We start from the raw sequence: 20,042 nt of genomic DNA on the forward strand, positions 1-20,042 counted from the left end.
TGACCCAGGCCATTTTAGCTTCAGTTATATATACAATGAGATATGGTCCTTTTGCATGAAAAAATTACTATCAGGATCACTAACAGAAAGTCTTATATATCATTACACCCTCTACAAAGATGGCATGCAAATGCTCTCCTCTAGCAAAAAGAACTTCACTATGCACTAATTTACCAATATTGATTGCTTTGAATTTGTAATAGAGGGAAATCAGATGCCTCATTTAATCAAATTATGAATTTTATTCTATACTTTTTTCCTTTCGTGTTTCCAGGTATATATTCTGGCTCAGCCACTAGTTTAATTTAGTAATATTGTCAGAATTCTATAACAGGACACTTGTTTTAAAGGAAGAAATCCAGCAGTTTGGGAGGCCGAGGCAGGCAGATCACAAGGCCAGGAGTTCAAGACCAGCCTGACCAACATAATGAAATCCTGTCTCTACTAAAAATACAAAAATTAGCTGGGCGTGGTGGCAGGCATCTATAATCCCAGCTCCTCGGGAGGCTGAGGCAGGAGAATTGCTTGAACCTGGGAGGTGGAAGTTTCAGTGAGCCCAGATCACGCCACTGCACTCCAGCCTGGGCAACAAGAGTGAAATTCTGTCTCAAAAAATAAAAAGTATAAATAAATAATTTTTTTAAAAAAGGAACAAATATGTTAGAGTTTAGTTTTTACATTCCTTCAGGAAAATTCTGAAACAATACAAACTGAGAACAATCAATAATTTGTTAGGATAATTTTTTTTTTTAAAAGACAAGGCCTTGCTCTGCCACCCAGACTGGAGTGCAGTGGTGTGAACACGGCTCAAACACAGTTCACTGCAGCCTTGACCTGCTGGACTCAAGTGATCCTCCCACTTCAGCCTCTCGAGTAGCTGGGGCTACAGGTACACGCCACTATGCCCAGCTAATTTTTGTATTTTTTGTAGAGATGAGTCTGCCATGTTGTCCAGGCTGGTCTCAAACTCCTGGGTTCAAGCAATTCTTCCTCCTTGGACTCCCAAAGTGCTAGGATTATAGACATGAGCCACCACACCTGGCCAGAATAATTTGAAAATATAATGATTTAAAAAAATAGGGAAAAATTCATTAAAGTATAATACTGAGTTATTTCAACTATAGAAAACATGAATTTGGGCTGGGCACAGTGGCTTATGCCTGTAATGTCAGCACTTTTAGAGGCCGAGGTGGGTGGATCACTTGAGGTCAGGAGTTTGAGACCCGCCTGGCCAACATGGCAAAACCCCATCTCTACTGAAAATACAAAAATTAGCCAGGTGTGGTGGTGCACACCTGTAGTCCCAGCTGCTCGGGAGGCTGAGGAAGGAGAATGGCTTGAACCAGGGAGGCCAAGGTTGCAATGAGCCGAGATTGTGCCATTGCACTCCAGCTGGGTGACAGAGCAAGACTCCTGTCTTAAAAAATATATATACCATGAATTTGGACCATTAAAAATAGGATGGTAAATATTTTCTTTATGAAAGGGGGTAACTTTTGTTAATATTTAAATTATTTCCTAAGAATAGCAAAGGTAAAATATTGTTTCCAAGAGAGTTTCAAGATTGCCAAAAACTTTTTAAAAAATAGTCACATAATATAATTAAAGAAATAATTGTCACATGCATTTTTAGCAATAAACAGTAAAGTCACATACCTTATCAAGCATCCAATAATTTTTTTTTTTTTTTTTTTTTTTTTAAGAGACAGGGTCTTGCTCTGTTGCCTGGGCTGGCGTGCAGTGGCATGATCATAGCTCACTGCAGCCTCGACTTCCTGTGCTCAATGAATCCTTCCTCCTCAGCCTCCTGAGTAGCTGGGACTCTACAGGCATGCCACCGTGCCTGGCGAATTTTCTTTTTTTTTTGCGGGGGGGTGGGCCTGCAAGCTGGGCCTCCTCCGGGAGCCAGGTGTGGTGTCAGGGGCAGGTCCCCGGGCGGCCCTAATTTTCTTAATTTTTAATAGAGAAAGAGAGTCTCACTATATTGCCCAGATTAGTCTTAAACTCCTGACCTCAAATGATCCTCCCACCTTGGCCTCCCAAAGTGCTGGAGTACAGATGTGAGCCACCACATCCAATAAATATTTATAAACTGCAGCATAGATGAATAAATGAATGTTAAACAATCTGAAAGAGAAGCATTTATAATTAACATAAAACTTGATAGTAGGCTGGGCACAGAGACAGAGGCTGAGGCTGAAGGATTGCTTGAGGCCAGGAGTCCGATACCAGCCTAGGCAACATAGTGAGAAGTTGTCTTTACAAAACAAAAAATAAACAAAAAATCAACTTGAGGCTGGGCACGGTGGCTCATGCCTGTAATCCCAGCACTTTTGGAGGCTGAGGTGGGTGGATCACTTGAGCTCAGGAGTTCAAGATCAGCCTGGCAAACATGGCAAAACCCCGTCTCTACTAAAAATACAAAAATTAGCAGGGCATGGTAACAGGCACCTGTAGTCCCAGCTACTCAGGAGGCTGAGGCAGGAGAATCGCTTGAACCCAGGAGGCAGAGGCTGCAGTGAGCCAAGATCATGCCACTGCACTCCAGCCTGGGTGACAGAGGGAGACTTTGCCCCCTAAAAAAAAAAAAAAAACTTGATACCAATATAAAGAAGAGCTGAGTAGATGAAAATGAATCAAATTGAAATTAACCCCAAAAGGACAATGAGTAAAACTCGATAAGCTGCAAACAATAAATGAAGGCAAACACATTCAGCCATAAGCCTTGAGAGGTGAGAGCTTAGGAGCTATTTGCAGAACGCTCTTCACGTTCAGTTTCCATCATGATTTTCTACAGCAAGTTAAATTATTTTCAGTTTGCTCTTTCAAAGTACTTCAGATTTACATTTGTGTCATTTTCACAGGGTCTTCACAGATATTATTACCTTATTTGATCTTCACAACAATTCTCTAGGGTATTTATTTTTAGCTCAGTAGAATGAAGGGAAAAACAGGTCTCTGACGGTGAAATGATTTGTCCAAGATCATAAAGCTAATGAGTCAGCAGAGCTAATACAAGAGCCCAGGTCTCTTGCTTTCAAGACCAATGTTATTTCCCCTATAGTGCCAGGTAGATGAGTAGCACCTTTTTTTTTTTTTTTTTTTTTTTGAGACAGAGGCTTGCTCTGTCACCAGGCTAGAATGCAGTGGTTCAATCTCCACTCACAGCAACCTTCGCCTCCTGGGTTCAAGCCCTTCTTCTGCCTCAGCCTCCTGAGTAGCTGGGATTACAGGTGTGCACCACCACACCCAGCTAACTTTTGTATTTTTAATAGAGACAGGGTTTCACCATGTTGACCAGAATGGTCTCGATCTCTTGACCTCGTGATCCACCCGCCTCAGCCTCCCAAAGTGCTGGGATTACAGGTGTGAGCCACCTCGCCCGGTTAAGTAGCACCTTCATATCATTCTCAAACACCATTTATCCCCCAACAGAGCCATTAGTGTTTTGTATTAGATGGCCAGAGAACACACACCAATGGACAAAATGTATGGAAAGGGATTTGGGAATATTTAGAACAATTTTAGAGATAGGTAGTCCATTCCTGGGATTAATGAAAGGAAATGATTCAAATAAATTACAAGATATACGTCCAAAGTTAGTTATTGAAACATTTATGACAGAAAAAGAGAAATAACAAAGGAATGAAGAAAAATAAATTTTTGCCAGGCATGGTGGCTCACGCCTGTAATCCCAGCACTTTGGGAGGCTGAGGTGGGCTGATCAACTGAGGACAGGAGTTCGAGACCAGCACCAACATGATGAAACCTCGTCTCTACTAAAAATACAAAGTTAGCCAGGCATGGTGGTGCATGCCTGTAATCCCAGCTACTCCAGAGGCTGAGGCAGGAGAATCACTTGAACCCAGGAGGTGGAGGTTCTAGTGAGCCGAAATCACACCATTGCACTCCAGCCTGGGCAACTAGAGTGAAACTCCGTCTCAAAAAAAAAAAAAAAAAGATAAAAGAAAAATAAATTTTTACCGAAAGAGATGACTAAGTAAATCATATTTCATCAAATCAGTGAATTGTTATACTAAGGTATTCTGAAATCCAAAAACAACATGGAAAATGTTTAAAGTGATTTTTTTTTTAATTTTTATTTATTTATTTGTTTGTTTGTTTAATTATTTCAATATGGAGTTTTGCTCTTGTCTCCCAGGCTGGAGTGCAGTGGCGTGATCTCAGCTCACTGCAGCCCCTGACTTCCAGGGTTCAAGCAATTCTCCTTCCTCAGCCTCCTGAGTAGCTGTGATTACAGGTGTCTGCCACCATGCCCAGCTAATTTTTGTATTTTTTAGTAGAAACGGGGTTTCACCATGTTGGCCAGGCTGGTCTCAAACTCCTGACTTCAGGTGATCCCGCCCTCCTCTGCCTCCCAATGTGCTGGAATTACAGGTGTGAACCACCGCACTCAGCCTTAAAGTGATTTTAGCTGGGAAATATATTTGGAAGGCCTGGGTGGGAACACAGAAATATAAACATATTTTGTTATGCTTGCGGAGTTTTTAAATAAACTTTCTTGAACTGTTGTTACTTAATAGTCTATTAAATAGCTTTAACAACAGGCACTTTTACAGTACACATGAAGATACTTCAGCCAAAATGTGACTAAAATAATGCACAGATTTGGAAATGGAACTTTCTGACTGAGGGTTCCTTGAATACACCGGTGTGATGCGTTAGCGTTGCTTATCTGTCTTCATCCCATCTTTCCAACAGTGTCCCATCATGTCTTCCTCTGCCTCCTAATCCCCTCTTCATCTATGAAAGTTGTGCCTGCTATCTTATTTGTTTCCTATCATCCACAGAATTTATCTGAGTCTGGACTTTCAGGGGCATCAAAAAAATGCTGCCACATTAGATTGGAGGAGGAAACTGTCTCTCAATGACATTAGGCCCTGATAGCTGGCTCCAAAAAAAAAGAAGCTGACTTTCCCTTTAAGCTACTGAATCTAAAGAACAAAGGTTGAAGCTCTCTTAAATCAATCATTACAAAGGTAGCTGGCCTTGTACAAGTTAGAGGGTGACCTTGGAAAATTGTAGAATGGCTGTTGTGCAAGGTTGCAGAGCCCAGGTTGCACTCCCCTACTAACCCCATTTTAATTTTCCCAACAGATCTCTTTTATGAGTGTCCGACCAAAGAACACACATAGATGGATATGGCAAACTCACGATCTCGAGGCAAAACTTTTTACCTTGTTACTTGGCAAATAGGATCAAGTTATAACCAAAAGTGCCACACAGAGGACCTCCCCCACATTCTCTACATGAGAATGAAGAGGCTGTCTTCAGCCCAGAGCAAAGATAACCCTAGATACCTTGATAACCTATGCAAATAGCAGCAAAGGTGAAAGAGACACTGTGGACCGTGAAGGTCACCTTGAAAACACATGCATATGCATATCCAGAAAACGTGCATGGAAAGCTATTGCAAAGACATGTCTTCTGAGCTCTACTGTCTTTCATTCAAAGGCTGATGTATACAAGATTTTTACCACAACTTAGGTCATCTTTCATATAATCACTGAAATTTAGTGTCTGCAAAGGCAAGTCACTAAATTTGCAAAGCAACTAGATTATAGCTCAGAATCCTACATGTGCTCAGTGCTTTCCAGCTTGCATAGAGAGGTGTACAACAACCCTGAAGGGAGGTGCTGGTCACTGGGTCTTCTATGGATGATAGCTCTAAGGCTACCAAGGGATTAAGTGACTGGTTAGAAAAAAGCGAAGAATGCCTTTCTTTGAATCCTAGTAATGTATGACTGCTTTTGTTTCTAATCAGGAAAAAAAAAAAGTGGTTCTCAAGACTTTCTACTGTGATTCTAGCCCCAGAAAAACCCAGAAAGACTAGCTGAAACCATTTAAGTTAGCGTCTGTCCCAAGCTCTGCTGTGATTTCCTCCAGAAGTTGCAATCTCAGGTTGGAGACAGGGAAGGAGGCTACATTCTGAACACCTCTCTGAAAGGAAAGTTTTTCTTTTTTGTTGTTGTTGCTTTTTTTTTTTTTTTTGAGACAAAGTCTTGTTCTGTCACCCAGGCAGGAGTTCAGTGGCTTAATCTCGGCTCACTGCAACCTCCGCCTCCCGGGTTCAAGCTTTTCTCCTGCCTCAGCCTCCTGAGTAGCTGGGATTACAGACGAGCACCATGCCACTACGCCCAGCTAATTTTTGTATTTTTTTAGTAGAGACAGGGTTTCGCCATGTTGGCCAGGCTGGTCTCGAACTCCTGACCTCAAGAGATCCACCCAACTTGACCTCCCAGTGTTAGGATTACAAGTGTGAGCCACTGCACCCAGCAGAAAAGTTGTTTGTTTGTTTTTTTCTTGAGTCAGGGTGTCACTCTGTTGCCCAGGCTGGAGTGCAGTGGTGCGATCTCACTGCAACCTCCACCTCCCTCGTTCAAATGATTCTCCCACCCCAGCCTCCTGAGTAACTGGACTACAGGCATGCACCACCATGCCCAGTTAATTTTTGTATTTTTTGTAGAGGTGGGGTTTTGCCAGGTTGCCCAAGCTGATCTCGAGTTCCTGAGCTCAAGCGATCCTCCCACCTTGGCCTCCCAAAGTGTTGGGATTACAGGTGTGAGCCACCCAACAGACCAAGAGGAAAGCATTCTTAAGGATCCTTGGGAACACCTGGGTGCTAAATGGTACCAGAATCTTCCAATGAAAATTGAGTAAGGACAGGTGGACAGAGGTATACCTCAAAGCATCCATTCCTCCAGAAAATCTTTCAGGAAATTATTTAAATTAGTTTTTCTTGCATAAAGCAGGATGGCACATTTCAGAATCCTCACCCCTTACCTCAATGCCTATTTTCCCCAACTAACAGGGTTTATGGAACATTTTCAGAGTCCACAGGATCTATCTGGTTTGAATTCATTGTTCACATTTGATTGTCTTTGACCTACAAAAAAGGCAGTTTCAGTTAGTTTATCCTGATATAAAACATCTCCAGTGAGCAAAGGAAAAGCTACAGAACAAAACTGAAAGCTGGCTCTGTGTGTTAAAAATAACGGGTTTGTGCATTTGTTTTAGAAGCACGCCAGTAGTGGAGGCCAGGCCTGGTGGCTCATGCCTGTAACCCCAGCACTTTGGGAAGCCAAGGCGGGTGGATCACCTGAGGTCAGGAGTTTGAGACCAGCCTGGTCAACATGGTGGATCCCCATCTCTGCTAATAATATGAAAATTAGCCCAGCGTGGTGGCATTTGCTTGTAGTCCCAGCTACTAGGGAGGCTGAGGTAGGAGGTTCACTTGAACCCAAGAGGTGGAGGTTGAGTGAGCTGAGATGGTGCCACTGCACTCCAGCCTGGGTGACAGAGCAAGACTCTGTCTCAAAGGAAAAAAAAGAAACACTCAAACAGTGGAGAAATTGAGAGACCAGGGGAAAGGTGTCAAGAGACAAGCAAGTGAAATGCTGAGGGGAAGAGAGTGGCTCCGACACAAATGAAGGACAATTCCACAGCTAGCTGGGACACAGAAGTGGCCTTGGCATTTAACTGGCATGGAGTCCTTAACTGGGGTCCTTAATGTTTGTGCTTTCAGCTATGGCTGTGACTGTTAGCTGAGCCATGGCTTCTGGCTTTTAATTTTTTTTTTAATTTAATGCCATATTTTATGCTGTTTATGTTTCTCTTTCACATGCTGCATCCTTATTTTCCCACTACAACACTTTCTGAGGCTAAGTTCCTGTGCCATCTGTCTCACCCTCTCAGGGCAGGGCAAGCCAGGCACTGAAGTAAGTGCTCAGGAAGTATCTGTAATATGAAATGGACCAGAAACCCATCACGAGGCTGTGTTATAAGAGAGCACAACTGGAAATGCAAACTCCAGGTGGACCAATAATAATGTCCACCTTTTGGCAATACTCCTATGTGGTCTATTCTATGCTATTTACTTCATGTATACAAATCTGACATCAACCTTCCAGAATATTTTTTTTTTTTTGAAACAGAGTTTTGCCCTTGTCACTCAGGCTGGAGAGCAACGGCAAGATCTCTGCTCATTGCAACCTCCAGCAGTTCTCCTGCCTCAGCCTCCCAAGTAGCTGGGATTACAGGTGCCTGCCACCATGCCCAGCTAATTTTTGTATTTTTAGTAGAGACAGGGTTTCACCATGTTGGCCAGACTAGTCAAACTCCCGACCTCAGGTGATCCACCAGCCTCGGCCTCCCAAAGTGCTAGGATTACAAGTGTGAGTCACCATGCCTGGTGGATATTGTTGTTACTAACCTCATTCTACAACTGAGAATACTAAGAGGTTTCAGAAAGGTTAAGTGACTTTCCTAAGGTTACACAGTAAGTACATAAATTTCAAGCCTAGGTGTGCTGACCCCAAAGCTCACACTCTTTCCATTGGTCTTCTGCTGTGGGTGGTGCCGACCACCCTTTAATAATCATAGCAATAATAGCTAAGGCTTATATAGAGCTTACTCTGTGCCAGGCATGATTCTAAAGCTGTTTACATATGTTAATTCACTCAATCCTCACAACATCCCTAGGAGGTGGGCTCTATTATTACTCATTTATAGGATTCAGAGCCTGTGCTGTCCTGGACTTCTAAATTAGGACCAAAGGGAGATTCCGCAAAATGGTGAAAGATCACTGCTCTGGGCCAGGCATGGTGGCCCATGCCTATAATCCCAACACTCTGGGAGGCCGAGGAGGGTGGATCACCTGAGGTTAGGAGTTCGAGACCAGCCTGACCAATACGGTGAAACCCCATCTCTACTAAAAATACAAAAATTAGGCCAGTCTCAGTGCCTCACGCCTGTAATCCCAGCACTCTGGGAGACTGAGACGGCTGAATCACTGAGGTCAGGAGTTCAAGACCAGCCTGGCAACATGGCGAAACCCTGTCTCTATTAAAAATACAAAAATTGGCTGGGCGTGGTGGTGGGCTCCTGTAATCCTACCTATTTGGGAGGCTAAGGCAGGAGAATCCCTTGGATCCGGGAAGCAGAGGTTGCAGTGAGCCGAGATTGCACCACTGCACTACAGCCTGGACAACAAGAGCAAAACTCCATCTCAAAAAAATAAAAAATCACTGCTCTGTGTCTTCTTATGTAGAGGAGGAAACCCTACATCCTACCCCAAGAGGGCCCGGGAAGGGAGCGAGGCAGAGGAGAAGTAAGACCCAGACTAGGCTTCCTGCCAGCCTTCAGCTCTCCTATAGCAGAAATTTTAGGTTGGAAGCACTAGGGGCATAGAGAACAGACTTTGAGGTCATCAGGGCCTCCCTGGCAGCTTTCCTCCGAATCACTCTGTGCTGCATTAATTTTATTCATGAAAAGACCATTTACCAGCCATGTTACAGCCCTTGTAAGTGAGGACAATAAAGATCAATATTATTTTCTTCATTTAGGCTCATTCAAAAGTTTGGCATAACTACAACACACATTTCCGCCCATATCAGAACGGTTGGTTATCCATCACATTGGGATCTCACTGGATCGAGCCACACCGGCCGGAAAACGTGACAGATATATCCAAATGTCAACAATCCATGGTTTCTGTGCTTGGATGGTTTGCCAACCCTATCCATGGGGACGGTGACTATCCGGAGGGGATGAAAAAGCGGTTGCTCTCCGTTCTACCCCTTTTCTCTGAAGCAGAGAAGAATGAGGTGAGAGGCACAGCTGATTTCTTTGCCTTTTCTTTTGGACCCAACAACTTCAAGCCCCTAAACACCATGGATAAAATGGGGCAAAATATTTCACTCAATTTAAGAGAAGCACTGAACTGGATTAAACTGGAATACGACAACCCTCGAATCTTGATTGCTGAGAATGGCTGGTTCACGGACAGTCATGTGAAAACAGAAGACACCACGGCCATCTACATGATGAAGAATTTCCTCAGCCAGGTGCTTCAAGGTTGGTTGTAGACTTGCTTAATTTTTTAAAAATTCTGAAAACTTACAGGATATTTAAAGTCACCTTTGAATATATAACTATTATTGTTGGGCTTTTTTTTTTTTTTAATGGAATCTGACTTTGTTGCCCAGGCTGGAGTGCAGTGGCACCATCTCGGCTCACTGCAACCTCTGTCTCCTGAGTTCAAGTGATTCTCCTGCCTCAGCCTCTCGAGTGGTTAGGATTACAGGCGTCTGCCATCATGCCCAGCTAATTTTTGTATTTTTAGTATAGATGGGGGTTTCACTATGTTGGCCAGGCTGGTCTCGAACTCCAGACCTCAAGTGATCTGCCCACCTCGGCCTACCAAAGACTTGGTATTGTAGGCATGAGCCACCATGTCCAGCCTGGGCTTTTGTATTGTCCTTTTTTTCTCTCTCTCTCGAGACAAAGCCTCACTCTATGGCCCAGGCTGGAGCACAACAGCACGATCTTGGCTCACTGCAACCCCTGCCTCCCAGGTTTAAGTGATTCTCCTGCCTCAGCCTACCAAGTAGTTGGGATTATAGGTGACTGCCACCACGCCCAAGTAAGTTTTGTATTTTCAGTAGAGATGGGGTTTCACCATGTTGGCCAGGCTGGCCTCGAACTCCTGACCTCAGGTGATCCACCCGCCTCGGCCTCCCAAAGTTCTGGGATTACAGGCATGAGCCACCATGCCCAGCCATTGTATTGTTCAATGTTGAAAGCACTTTTTAATGTTATTCCCATGTCCTTTTTTAAATAAAAGCTTAAGAACAGAATCCTTTCAGACTAGAGCTACATCCTTAATTGGGAAGAAGATGCTATTTCATTATTTACAAAGGACACCATACTAAAAGATATTTGCTTAAAGTTTCCTAACAGTAGTACTTTATTCTAAGATGTTGAAAGTTTTTCTTGAAATGGTGATCTTTATACTGTATTACATGACTGTATAATGAAAACGTCTGAAGACAAAATGAGTTGTTTCTACTGCTCCCTGAGACTTCTGGCCCCCACCTAGCCTCTCTCTCCTTTTCTTTTACTCAAGTAGTGACATCTACAGGTGGCTGATAGAAGCAACGGAGCAGAAGACAAGCTCAGGTTACGATGGTTCTGTTCCCTGGAGTTGGGCTCTATTTCACTCTCATATAAAGGAATTCTCTGTGGATCTTTCTAAAATTCTGTTGCTCTCTTTAGAAGTCACAAAACAAGCCGGGCGCTGTGGCTCAAGCCTGTAATCCCAGCACTTTGGGAGGCCGAGGCCAGTGGATCACGAGGTCAAGAGATCGAGACCATCCTGGTCAACATGGTGAAACCCCGTCTCTACTAAAAACACAAAAAGTTAGCTGGGCATGGTGGCGCGTGCCTGTAATCCCAGCTACTTAGGAGGCTGAAGCAGGAGAATTGCCTGAACCCAGGAGGTGGATGTTGCGGTGAGCCGAGATCGCACTATTGCACTCCAGCCTGGGTAACAAGAGCAAAACTCCATCTGAAAAAAAAAAAAAAGGCACAAAACAGGAGGAAAATTCCAGATGCTGCTGGAGACAGCCTTCAGGGAGGGTCCTGAGGGAAAGCAAGCCCCTGCTGCCCTAAGTTGTAGGAAGGAGCAGCATCGAACCAAGCCATGTCCAGCTATGGGCCATGCACATGGGGTCCAAGGCCGAGGGCTCTGCCTACGGGGTCTGGGTTCAATGCCATGCATGTGGGCAGGAGGGGTGTCCATTTCCCAGGTGTTACCATTCCACCTCTCCTGAGGACCCTACAACAGCTATGGACAAGAACCAGGGCCTGTTGAACATATTTATCTTCTTGGAAACTCTTGGCCTGCAATTTCCTCATTTTAGGAAAAAAATGTCAGTGATGAAATCTCAAAAATGTGGAGATGAGGAGGCACTTCTATGAGAGGAGTGAAATCTTTTAAGAAAGAAAAAAGGATTCATGGTTAATTTGGGTAGTTGTTGTTTGAACTGCTGCTGTTGATTTTCTTTTCTTTTTTCCTTTTTTTTTTTTTTTTTTTTTGAGATGGAGTTTTGCTGTTGTTACCCAGGCTGGAGTGCAATGGTGCGATCTCGGCTCACTGCAACCTCCACCTCCTGGGTTCAAGCAATTCTCCTGCCTCAGCCTCCCGAGTAGCTGGGACTACAGGCGCGCACCACCATGCCCAGCTAATTTTTGTATTTTTAGTAGAGACAGGGTTTCGCCATGTTGACCAGGATGGTCTCGATCTCTTGACCTTGTGATCCACCCGCCTCGGCCTCCCAAAGTGCTGGGATTATAGGCGTGAGCCACCGCGCCCGGCCTCCTTTTTTTTGAGATAGAGTTTTATTCTTGTTGCCCAGGCTAGAGTGCAATGGTGTAATCTCAGCTCACTCCAAACTCTGCCTCCTGGGTTCAAGCGATTCTCCTGCCTCAGTCTCCCAAAGTAGCTGGGATTACAGATGCCCGCCACCATCACCAGCTAATTTTTGTATTTTTAGTAGAGACAGCGTTTCACTATGTTGGCCAGGCTGGTCTCAAACTCCTGACCTCAGGTGATCCACCCGCCTCAGCCTTCCAAAGTGCTGGGATTACAGGCAAGTAAGCCACTGTGCCCAGCCTGTTGATTTTCGTATTTCATTTTTACACAATTCTTACAAGTTATTGAATCAGAGTTTTAAACCTAGAAAAGTCCTTAGAGATTCTATTTTCCAATCTTTTCTGTTTACAAATGAGGAAACTGAGGCCAAGAAACTTGCCCAATAGCATGCTCCCTGGAGCACAATAGGGTAAGCTCCTCAGTCCAGCCAGTTCCCATTCTCTTACATCACTTTTCTTCTTTTACCTCCTTATGTCTACATTCACTTATGTTCATTCTAAAAGCAGATTTTTTTTAACTCCTTCAAGGATAGTTTCCTAGAATGGGTAGCTTATCCACAAACAAGAACCAACTCAAACTTGAAATAAGAAACTCTTGGTTACGGGCAGACATCTGCATTGGTCCCAAAGAGCTCTGGAAATTACCATGCCCTCTGACATGGATTTGCACACCAAGTTTCAGGAATTTTTTTTTGTTTTTTTGAGACAGAGTCTCGCTCTGTAGCCCAGGCTGGAGTGCAGTGCCATGGCCTCAGCTCACTGCAACCTCCGCCTCTCGGGTTCAAGCGATTCTCCTGCCTCGGCCTCCCAACTAGCTGGGAGTACAGGCACCCACCACCACGCTGGGCTAATTTTTGTATTTTTTTTTTTTTGAGACGGAGTTTCGCTCTTGTTACCCAGGCTGGAGTGCAATGGCGCGATCTTGGCTCACCGCAACCTCCGCCTCCTGGGTTCAGGCAATTCTCCTGCCTCAGCCTCCCGAGTAGCTGGGATTACAGGCACGCGCCACCATGCCCAGCCAATTTTTTGTATTTTTAGTAGAGACGGGGTTTCACCATGTTGACCAGGATGGTCTCGATCTCTTGACCTCATGATCCACCCACCTCGGCCTCCCAAAGTGCTGGGATTACAGGCGTGAGCCACCGCACCCGGCCTAATTTTTGTATTTTTAGTAGAGACAGGGTTTCACTATGTTGGCCAGGCTGGTCTCGAACTCCTGACCTTGTGATCCTCCCACCTCAGTCTCCCAAAGTACTGGATTACAGGCATGAACCACAATACCCAGCCAGGAATATTTAAAATGTGATCCTTTAACTGTGACATTCACTGGTTCCAAGTGGGAGTGGGGGGAATCGGGATATCAGTCTGGATGAAAATAATTGCCATCTTTGAAGTATAAACATGAATTTTCTATTTAATACAGCAGACCGCTGTCCTCTGGCACATTAGTGAAATTGTAAACACGAACTAGAATGTTTAGGCCTCTGAACATCTCTCCTTTCTTTTTTCTGTGCAGCAATAAGGTTAGACAAAATACAAGTGTTTGGTTATACTGCCTGGTCTCTCCTGGATGGCTTTGAATGGCAGGATACTTACAACACCCGCCGAGGATTATTTTATGTGGATTTTAATAGTAAACAGAAAGAGCGGAAACCTAAGTCTTCAGCACATTACTACAAACAGATCATACGAGAAAATGGTTTTTCTTTAAAAGAATCCACGCCAGATGTGCAGGGTCAGTTTCCCTGTGACTTCTCCTGGGGTGTCACTGAATCTGTTCTTAAGGTAGGTGGTTACTTCCAAATTAACCGTAAACTGGGGCAAACAGCACACACTATTTCATTTACTCAATGATAGCTAAGAGATAGCTGTGACAATATCAAACACCACAATTGTTTGGAGGTTATGAAGGAGAGCTGGGAAAAGAGAAGCGAGAGAAAGAAGGAAACAAATGCTGAGAGCCTTTCGTGGGCCAGAGCTCATAGTTGATGATGGAGATGGACAGGTCAAGAGGCTGCCCTCAAGAAGCATACAGTCTAGCAGGAACTTACTGTCATTTCTGTGTGAGGTTTTTGTTATAATAGTAATGTCAAAATGATAGGAAATTTATTTTTAGATTTTTGTTTTGCCAAAAGCCTTGTTTAATTGATTCTTGCTGTTTCAGAGAGTTGGGTGATTTGCCTTATGAGGTCCCCATATCCCAATGGAGCCTCCCTACGTCTCATTCCGCACCGCCTTCAGTTTCCTCAAATGTCACCTTCTCCATAAGGCTTCCCTCCACTCCAGAAATCACCCTCCTATCACTTCTCATCCTCCTTTCCTGCTTTTCTACAGTGCACTCACCACCACCTAACATAATATGTGCTTTCCATATTTTTCATATTTAACACCTGTCTTCCTCAACTAGAATGCGAGCCTCATGAGAGCAGAGATGTCTGGGGCTTTGATGTCTGCTATATGCCTCACTAGAGAAGTGCTGGGCACATGCCAGGTGCTCATCTTTTAGAACCAGGTGAATAAATGAGACTACCTTTTGGTTAATCCTTCCTTTTTTTTTTTTTTTTTTGAGATGGAGAGTTTTACTGTCACCAGGCTGGAATGCAGTGACACAATCTTGGCTCACTACAATCTCTGCCTCCCGGGTTCAAGCCATTCCCCTGCCTCAGCCTCCTGAGTAGCTGGGATTACAGGAGCCTTCCACCATGCCTGGCTAATTTTTTGTGTTTTAGTAGAGACGGGGTTTCACCATGTTAGCCAGGATGGACTCGATCTCCTGACCTCATGATCCATCCTCCTCGGCCTCCCAAAGTACTGGGATTACAGGCGTTTGAGCCACTGCACCTGGCCATTATTATTATCTACACTACCTGGAAATCAAGAAATCACCTTTTAGAGCCAGGTGAGACCTCAGAGACCTCCCATTCCAAATTCTTCATTTTATAGGGCAGGAAAGTAAAACCTATCAACTTGCTCAGATAACAAGTGCTGGTGAACTGTTAACATACTGTCTTTAAGCTTCCAGATGCACAGTGATTTAACTGCTCTATGTATGCACCTTCTCTATACGTCATCTTTTTTTTTTTTTTTTTTTTTTTTTTTTTGAGATGGGATCTTGCTCTGTCACCCAGGCTGGAGTGCTGTGGCACAATCACAGTTCACTGCAGCCTCAACCTTCTGGCCTCAGGTGATCCTCCCACCTCAGCTTTCACCTGGGACTACAGGTTCACCCCACCATGCACAGCTAATTTTTTGATTTTTTGTACAGAGTCTCACTACATTGCCCAGACTGGTCTGGAACTCCTGGGCTCAAACAAACATCCTGCCTCAGCCTCCCAAAGTACTGGGATTACAGGTGCAAGCCACTGCATCCAACCTACTTAATCTTAAAACCCCCATCTTACAGGCAAGGAAACTGAAGTTTAGGGAGGTTACATAACTTGCCCAGGTCACCTAGGTCTGTCTTCCAACTACAATGTTTTAGAACTTTATAATACCATACTATTGATTGTATTTTTTTTTTTTTTTGAGACAGAGTCTCATTCCATTGCCCAGGCTGGAGTGCAATGGTGCGATCTCAGTTCACTGCAACCTCTGCCTCCTGGGTTCAAGTGATTGTCCTGCCTCAGCCTCTCAAGTAGCTGGGATTATAGCCATGTGCCACCACACCGGCTAATTTTAAATTTTTTTTTTTTTGAGATGGAGTTTTGCTGTTGTTCCACAGACAGAACCTCAGAAGTGAAGGTTGAAGTTAGAGCCAAGATCGCACGATTGCCCTCCAGCCTGGGCAACAGAGCAAGACTTCACCTCAAAAAAAAAAAAAAAAAAAAAAAGTAATCTGATGTTGATAGTTGGGACTCTGTGAATATCCTATTCCTCAACATTTCACTTCATGGTTTAAACATTCATTCATGAACCTTGCCTTAAGTATTACTTTGTAGTAATCAGATTATTCCCTCTACATTTATTAGCTGGATTCTTTTAAGTTTGATGTTTTATAATTCATAATTGTCATGATGATATTGTTCCTTTTGATGCTCAAATTGTCTCAAATTTAGTCAATGGGACCCCCTAAAGCTGTTCCTGTCTTTTCTACGTTTTCCTTTCAGTTTTTAAGCACTTCCTTATTTTCTGGCAAAAGATGCCCCAGCTTCATCTTTCTTCTCTTGGAAAAAGCCATTTCTCCAAGTAGTACAGGGTCCTTTTGGTGGGGAATAGGATTTTAGAAACAAGCTCTGGGAGCTGGGGTTGGGATTGGGACGTATCGTCTTTAACTAGAAAATTAATCTCTTAGCAGATTAATCATACACACTTGCTAAGACCAATGTTTTCTAAAGGTTTTTAACTTAAGACATATTTTTATTTGATTTTGCCTTGCCCCATAGCAAGACTGTCTTTTATAAACATCCTTCACTACCATGATGTTCTGAGTTTTCAAAACACTGAAACTGGCCATCTAGGCTAGGAAGATTTTACTCAAATAAATTATATACAGATTTAACTTCATGCTCACATGATCAATGTTCTCTTAGTTTAATGTTCTAGATAACTGGTTGGCAGATGGCAAATGGGCAATGATATGGTTTTGTAATTAAACTATGAAAGATGACACACGAAAAAACAATTAGAGGGAAAATATTTACCAAAGGTTAATTATCGTTTTTTTCCTGGTGTGTTTAAATTCAGTCATGAGGGGAAAAAATGAACTTTAAAACAAGTACAGAACTTTTATTTTCCCTTATTAATCCTGAATTTGGAAATGTTTTTAAGTCAAGGGCTTTAATTTAGACTCAAGGGCCTAGTAGGCAATTTTTGCCACTAGGGAAAATGAAACGCAAGTCATGACTACATTGTGTTTGTATAGTGCATTAGAGTTGCCAGAGCACCTTCCCAGAGTCACTGAGTCCTCACAGCACACCTGTGAGGTAGGTGAGATTACTCCATCACTATATAGTTGCCAAGCCTGAGTTTCAAAAGGGCAGAACTAGAACCGGCATCCAGGGCTCTCTCCTTCGTGGAGAGACAGGGAATGAGACACTATCAGATCCAAGTGTCAACCTTCGGGATTTCTGGGGGTATTCTACTGTCCTTTCCACCCATAACCCAAACACCTTGCATAGAAAATGTGTCAGCATTCTGTTGGATGAATCAATGATGTTCTCACAGGCACATGGGTCGGGAAGACATGATGGATGCGAGTATGATATCACTTGGGCTTTTCAAATGGAAATTAGAGAGTTGCATTCAGCAAATGCAAGGAGTCACTGCTTACCCTATCTCACCAGCCTCTTTCAGGAATTGTGCCTGGGGTCAACTAGCCTTGTCTTCTCAGTGAAATCTCTACAACGGGAATTTCAACTTTGTCTTCTATTTATGGCAGGGTTTAGAATCTATATTTTGTAATTGCTTTTAACTGAGGGATACTAAGCCAATTTCCTGAGGCATTTGAACAGACTCACATCAAACCCCACCATATAACCTGGGGTTTAAAGTCAAATGAACTGGAAAATGGCTTCCCAATGTTTTCTCAAACAACTTGTTTTCCAAGCCAGGGCCTGGGTGTGGCTCCTCCTGCTTTCTGATCTCCCTGGGAGATTTCAAGGGCTGGAAGAGGCCTGGCAAGGTGGCTCATGCCTGTTATGCCAGCACTTTGGGAGGCTGAGGTGGGAAGATCACTTGATGTCAGGAGTTCCCGACCAGCCTGGCCAACATGGTGAAATGCCATCTCTACTAAAAACACAAAAATAATAGCAGGGCATGGTGGCACATGCCTGTGATTTCAGCTACTTGGAAGGCTGAAGCAGGAGAATCACTTGAACCCGGGAGGCAGAGGTTGCAGTGAGCAGAGATGGCACCACTGCACTCCAGCATGGGTGACAGAAAAAGACTCTGTCTCAAAAACAAAACAATACAATCCAAAACAGGGTGGGGAAGCTGGAAGAGAGGCTGTTTCATCAGGCCTTTGCTCTGACATCACCAGAACAGCCAGAGCAGCCAGGTCCATATGAAGGGCACATACCTCGTTTATCTCTTCTTTGGTCAGTGAGAAGCAGAAAAAGATCAGGCCTCGCAAACCCCATATGCTAGGAGCCTCTGTCTGCCAGCGCATGCCTGACCTGAATGAGCTTGTTTTTCACAGCCGGAGTCTGTGGCTTCGTCCCCACAGTTCAGCGATCCTCACCTGTACGTGTGGAACGCCACCGGCAACAGAATGCTGCACCGAGTGGAAGGGGTGAGGCTGAAAACACGACCCGCTCAATGCACAGATTTTGTGAACATTAAAAAACAACTTAAGATGTTGACAATGATGAAAGTCACCCACTACCGGTTTGCTCTGGATTGGGCCTCAGTCCTTCCCACCGGCAACCTGTCAGTGGTGAACCGACAGGCCCTGCGGTACTACAGGTGCCTGGTCACTGAGGGGCTGAAGCTCGGCATCTCCGCGATGGTCACTCTGTACTATCCGACCCACGCCCATCTAGGCCTCCCTGCCCCTCTGCTGCACGGTGGGGGGTGGCTGAACCCATGGACGGCCGAGGCCTTCCAGGCCTACGCGGGGCTGTGTTTCCAGGAGCTGGGGGACCTGGTGAAGCTCTGGATCACCATCAACGAGCCCAACCGGCTGAGTGACATCTACAATCGCTCTGGCAACGACACCTACGGGGCGGCGCACAACCTGCTGGTGGCCCACGCCCTGGCCTGGCACCTCTATGACCGGGAGTTCAGGCCGTCCCAGCGCGGGGCCGTGTCGCTGTCGCTGCACGCGGACTGGGCGGAACCCGCCAACCCCTACGCCGACTCGCACTGGACAGCGGCCGAGCGCTTCCTGCAGTTCGAGATCGCCTGGTTCGCCGAACCGCTCTTCAAGACCGGGGACTATCCCGCGGCCATGAGGGAGTACATCGCCTCCAAGCACCGGAGGGGGCTCTCCAGCTCCGCGCTGCCGCGCCTCACAGAGGCCAAGAGAAGGCTGCTCAAGGGCGCGGTCGACTTCTGCGCGCTCAACCACTTCACCACCAGGTTCGTGATGCACCAGCAGCTGGCCGGCAGCCGCTACGACTCAGACAGGGATATCCAGTTTCTGCAAGACATCACCCGACTGAGCTCCCCCACGCGCCTGGCTGTGATTCCCTGGGGGGCGCGCAAGCTACTGCGGTGGGTCCAGAGGAACTACGGCAATATGGATATTTACATCACGGCCAGCGGCATCGACGACCAGGCTCTGGAGGATGACCGGCTCCGGAAGTACTACCTGGAGAAGTACCTCCAGGAGGTGCTCAAAGGTAAGGGCGGGGCCCCTTTAGACCCTGGGCACAGCAAGATTCCTGTTACCTGACATGAACAAAGAATGAGCGGAGCAGGCTGGTGCCTGACAACATCGGATTTGTGGCACTCAAGTCCAGTCAATTGAATTTTGTTCTGAAAACTGGACTATGGGATTTTTGAAAAATGTTTTTTAAGCCATAAAAGTAATATACACCCACTAGAGAAAACTGGGCACGTGGAGAAAAGTTTTTTAAAAATCACCTGAAATCTCACTCCCCAAGATAAACACTGTCATCTATTTTGGATTATTTTCAGCATGCTTGCTAGGCTTTTTAAAAAAAAATTGTGGGTACACAGTAGGTGTATATATTTATGGGGTACATGAAACGTTTAGATACAGGCATGCAATGTGAAATAATCACATCATGGTAGCCTAAGCAAGCGAAAGTGAGCGGGAGAAACCAACTGTGTGATTCCTGGGCTGCACCACGAGCACATCTGAATCAGGCCAAATAAGTGACAATTTTCTGCTTGTGACCCCTTAA

The 20,042-nt window shown here is 44.8% G+C and overlaps 1 protein-coding gene across 1 annotated transcript in view; it reads left to right on the plus strand.

Moving 5' to 3' along the window:
• The window catches only part of KLB (klotho beta), a 41,251-nt gene that overhangs the window by 19,661 nt on the left and 1,548 nt on the right, over positions 1–20,042 (plus strand). Inside the window, exons 2-4 of the mRNA XM_012474882.3 lie at positions 9,366–9,876; positions 13,751–14,019; positions 18,371–19,514. Of these exons, the coding sequence (XP_012330305.2) occupies positions 9,366–9,876; positions 13,751–14,019; positions 18,371–19,514 (1,924 nt within the window). The remainder of the gene's footprint in view (positions 1–9,365; positions 9,877–13,750; positions 14,020–18,370; positions 19,515–20,042) is intronic.

The sequence above is a fragment of the Aotus nancymaae genome, unplaced genomic scaffold (assembly GCF_030222135.1).
Source record: "Aotus nancymaae isolate 86718 unplaced genomic scaffold, 86718_ANA_hifiasm-v0.15.2.pri h1tg000006l, whole genome shotgun sequence".
Lineage (NCBI taxonomy): Eukaryota > Metazoa > Chordata > Mammalia > Primates > Aotidae > Aotus > Aotus nancymaae.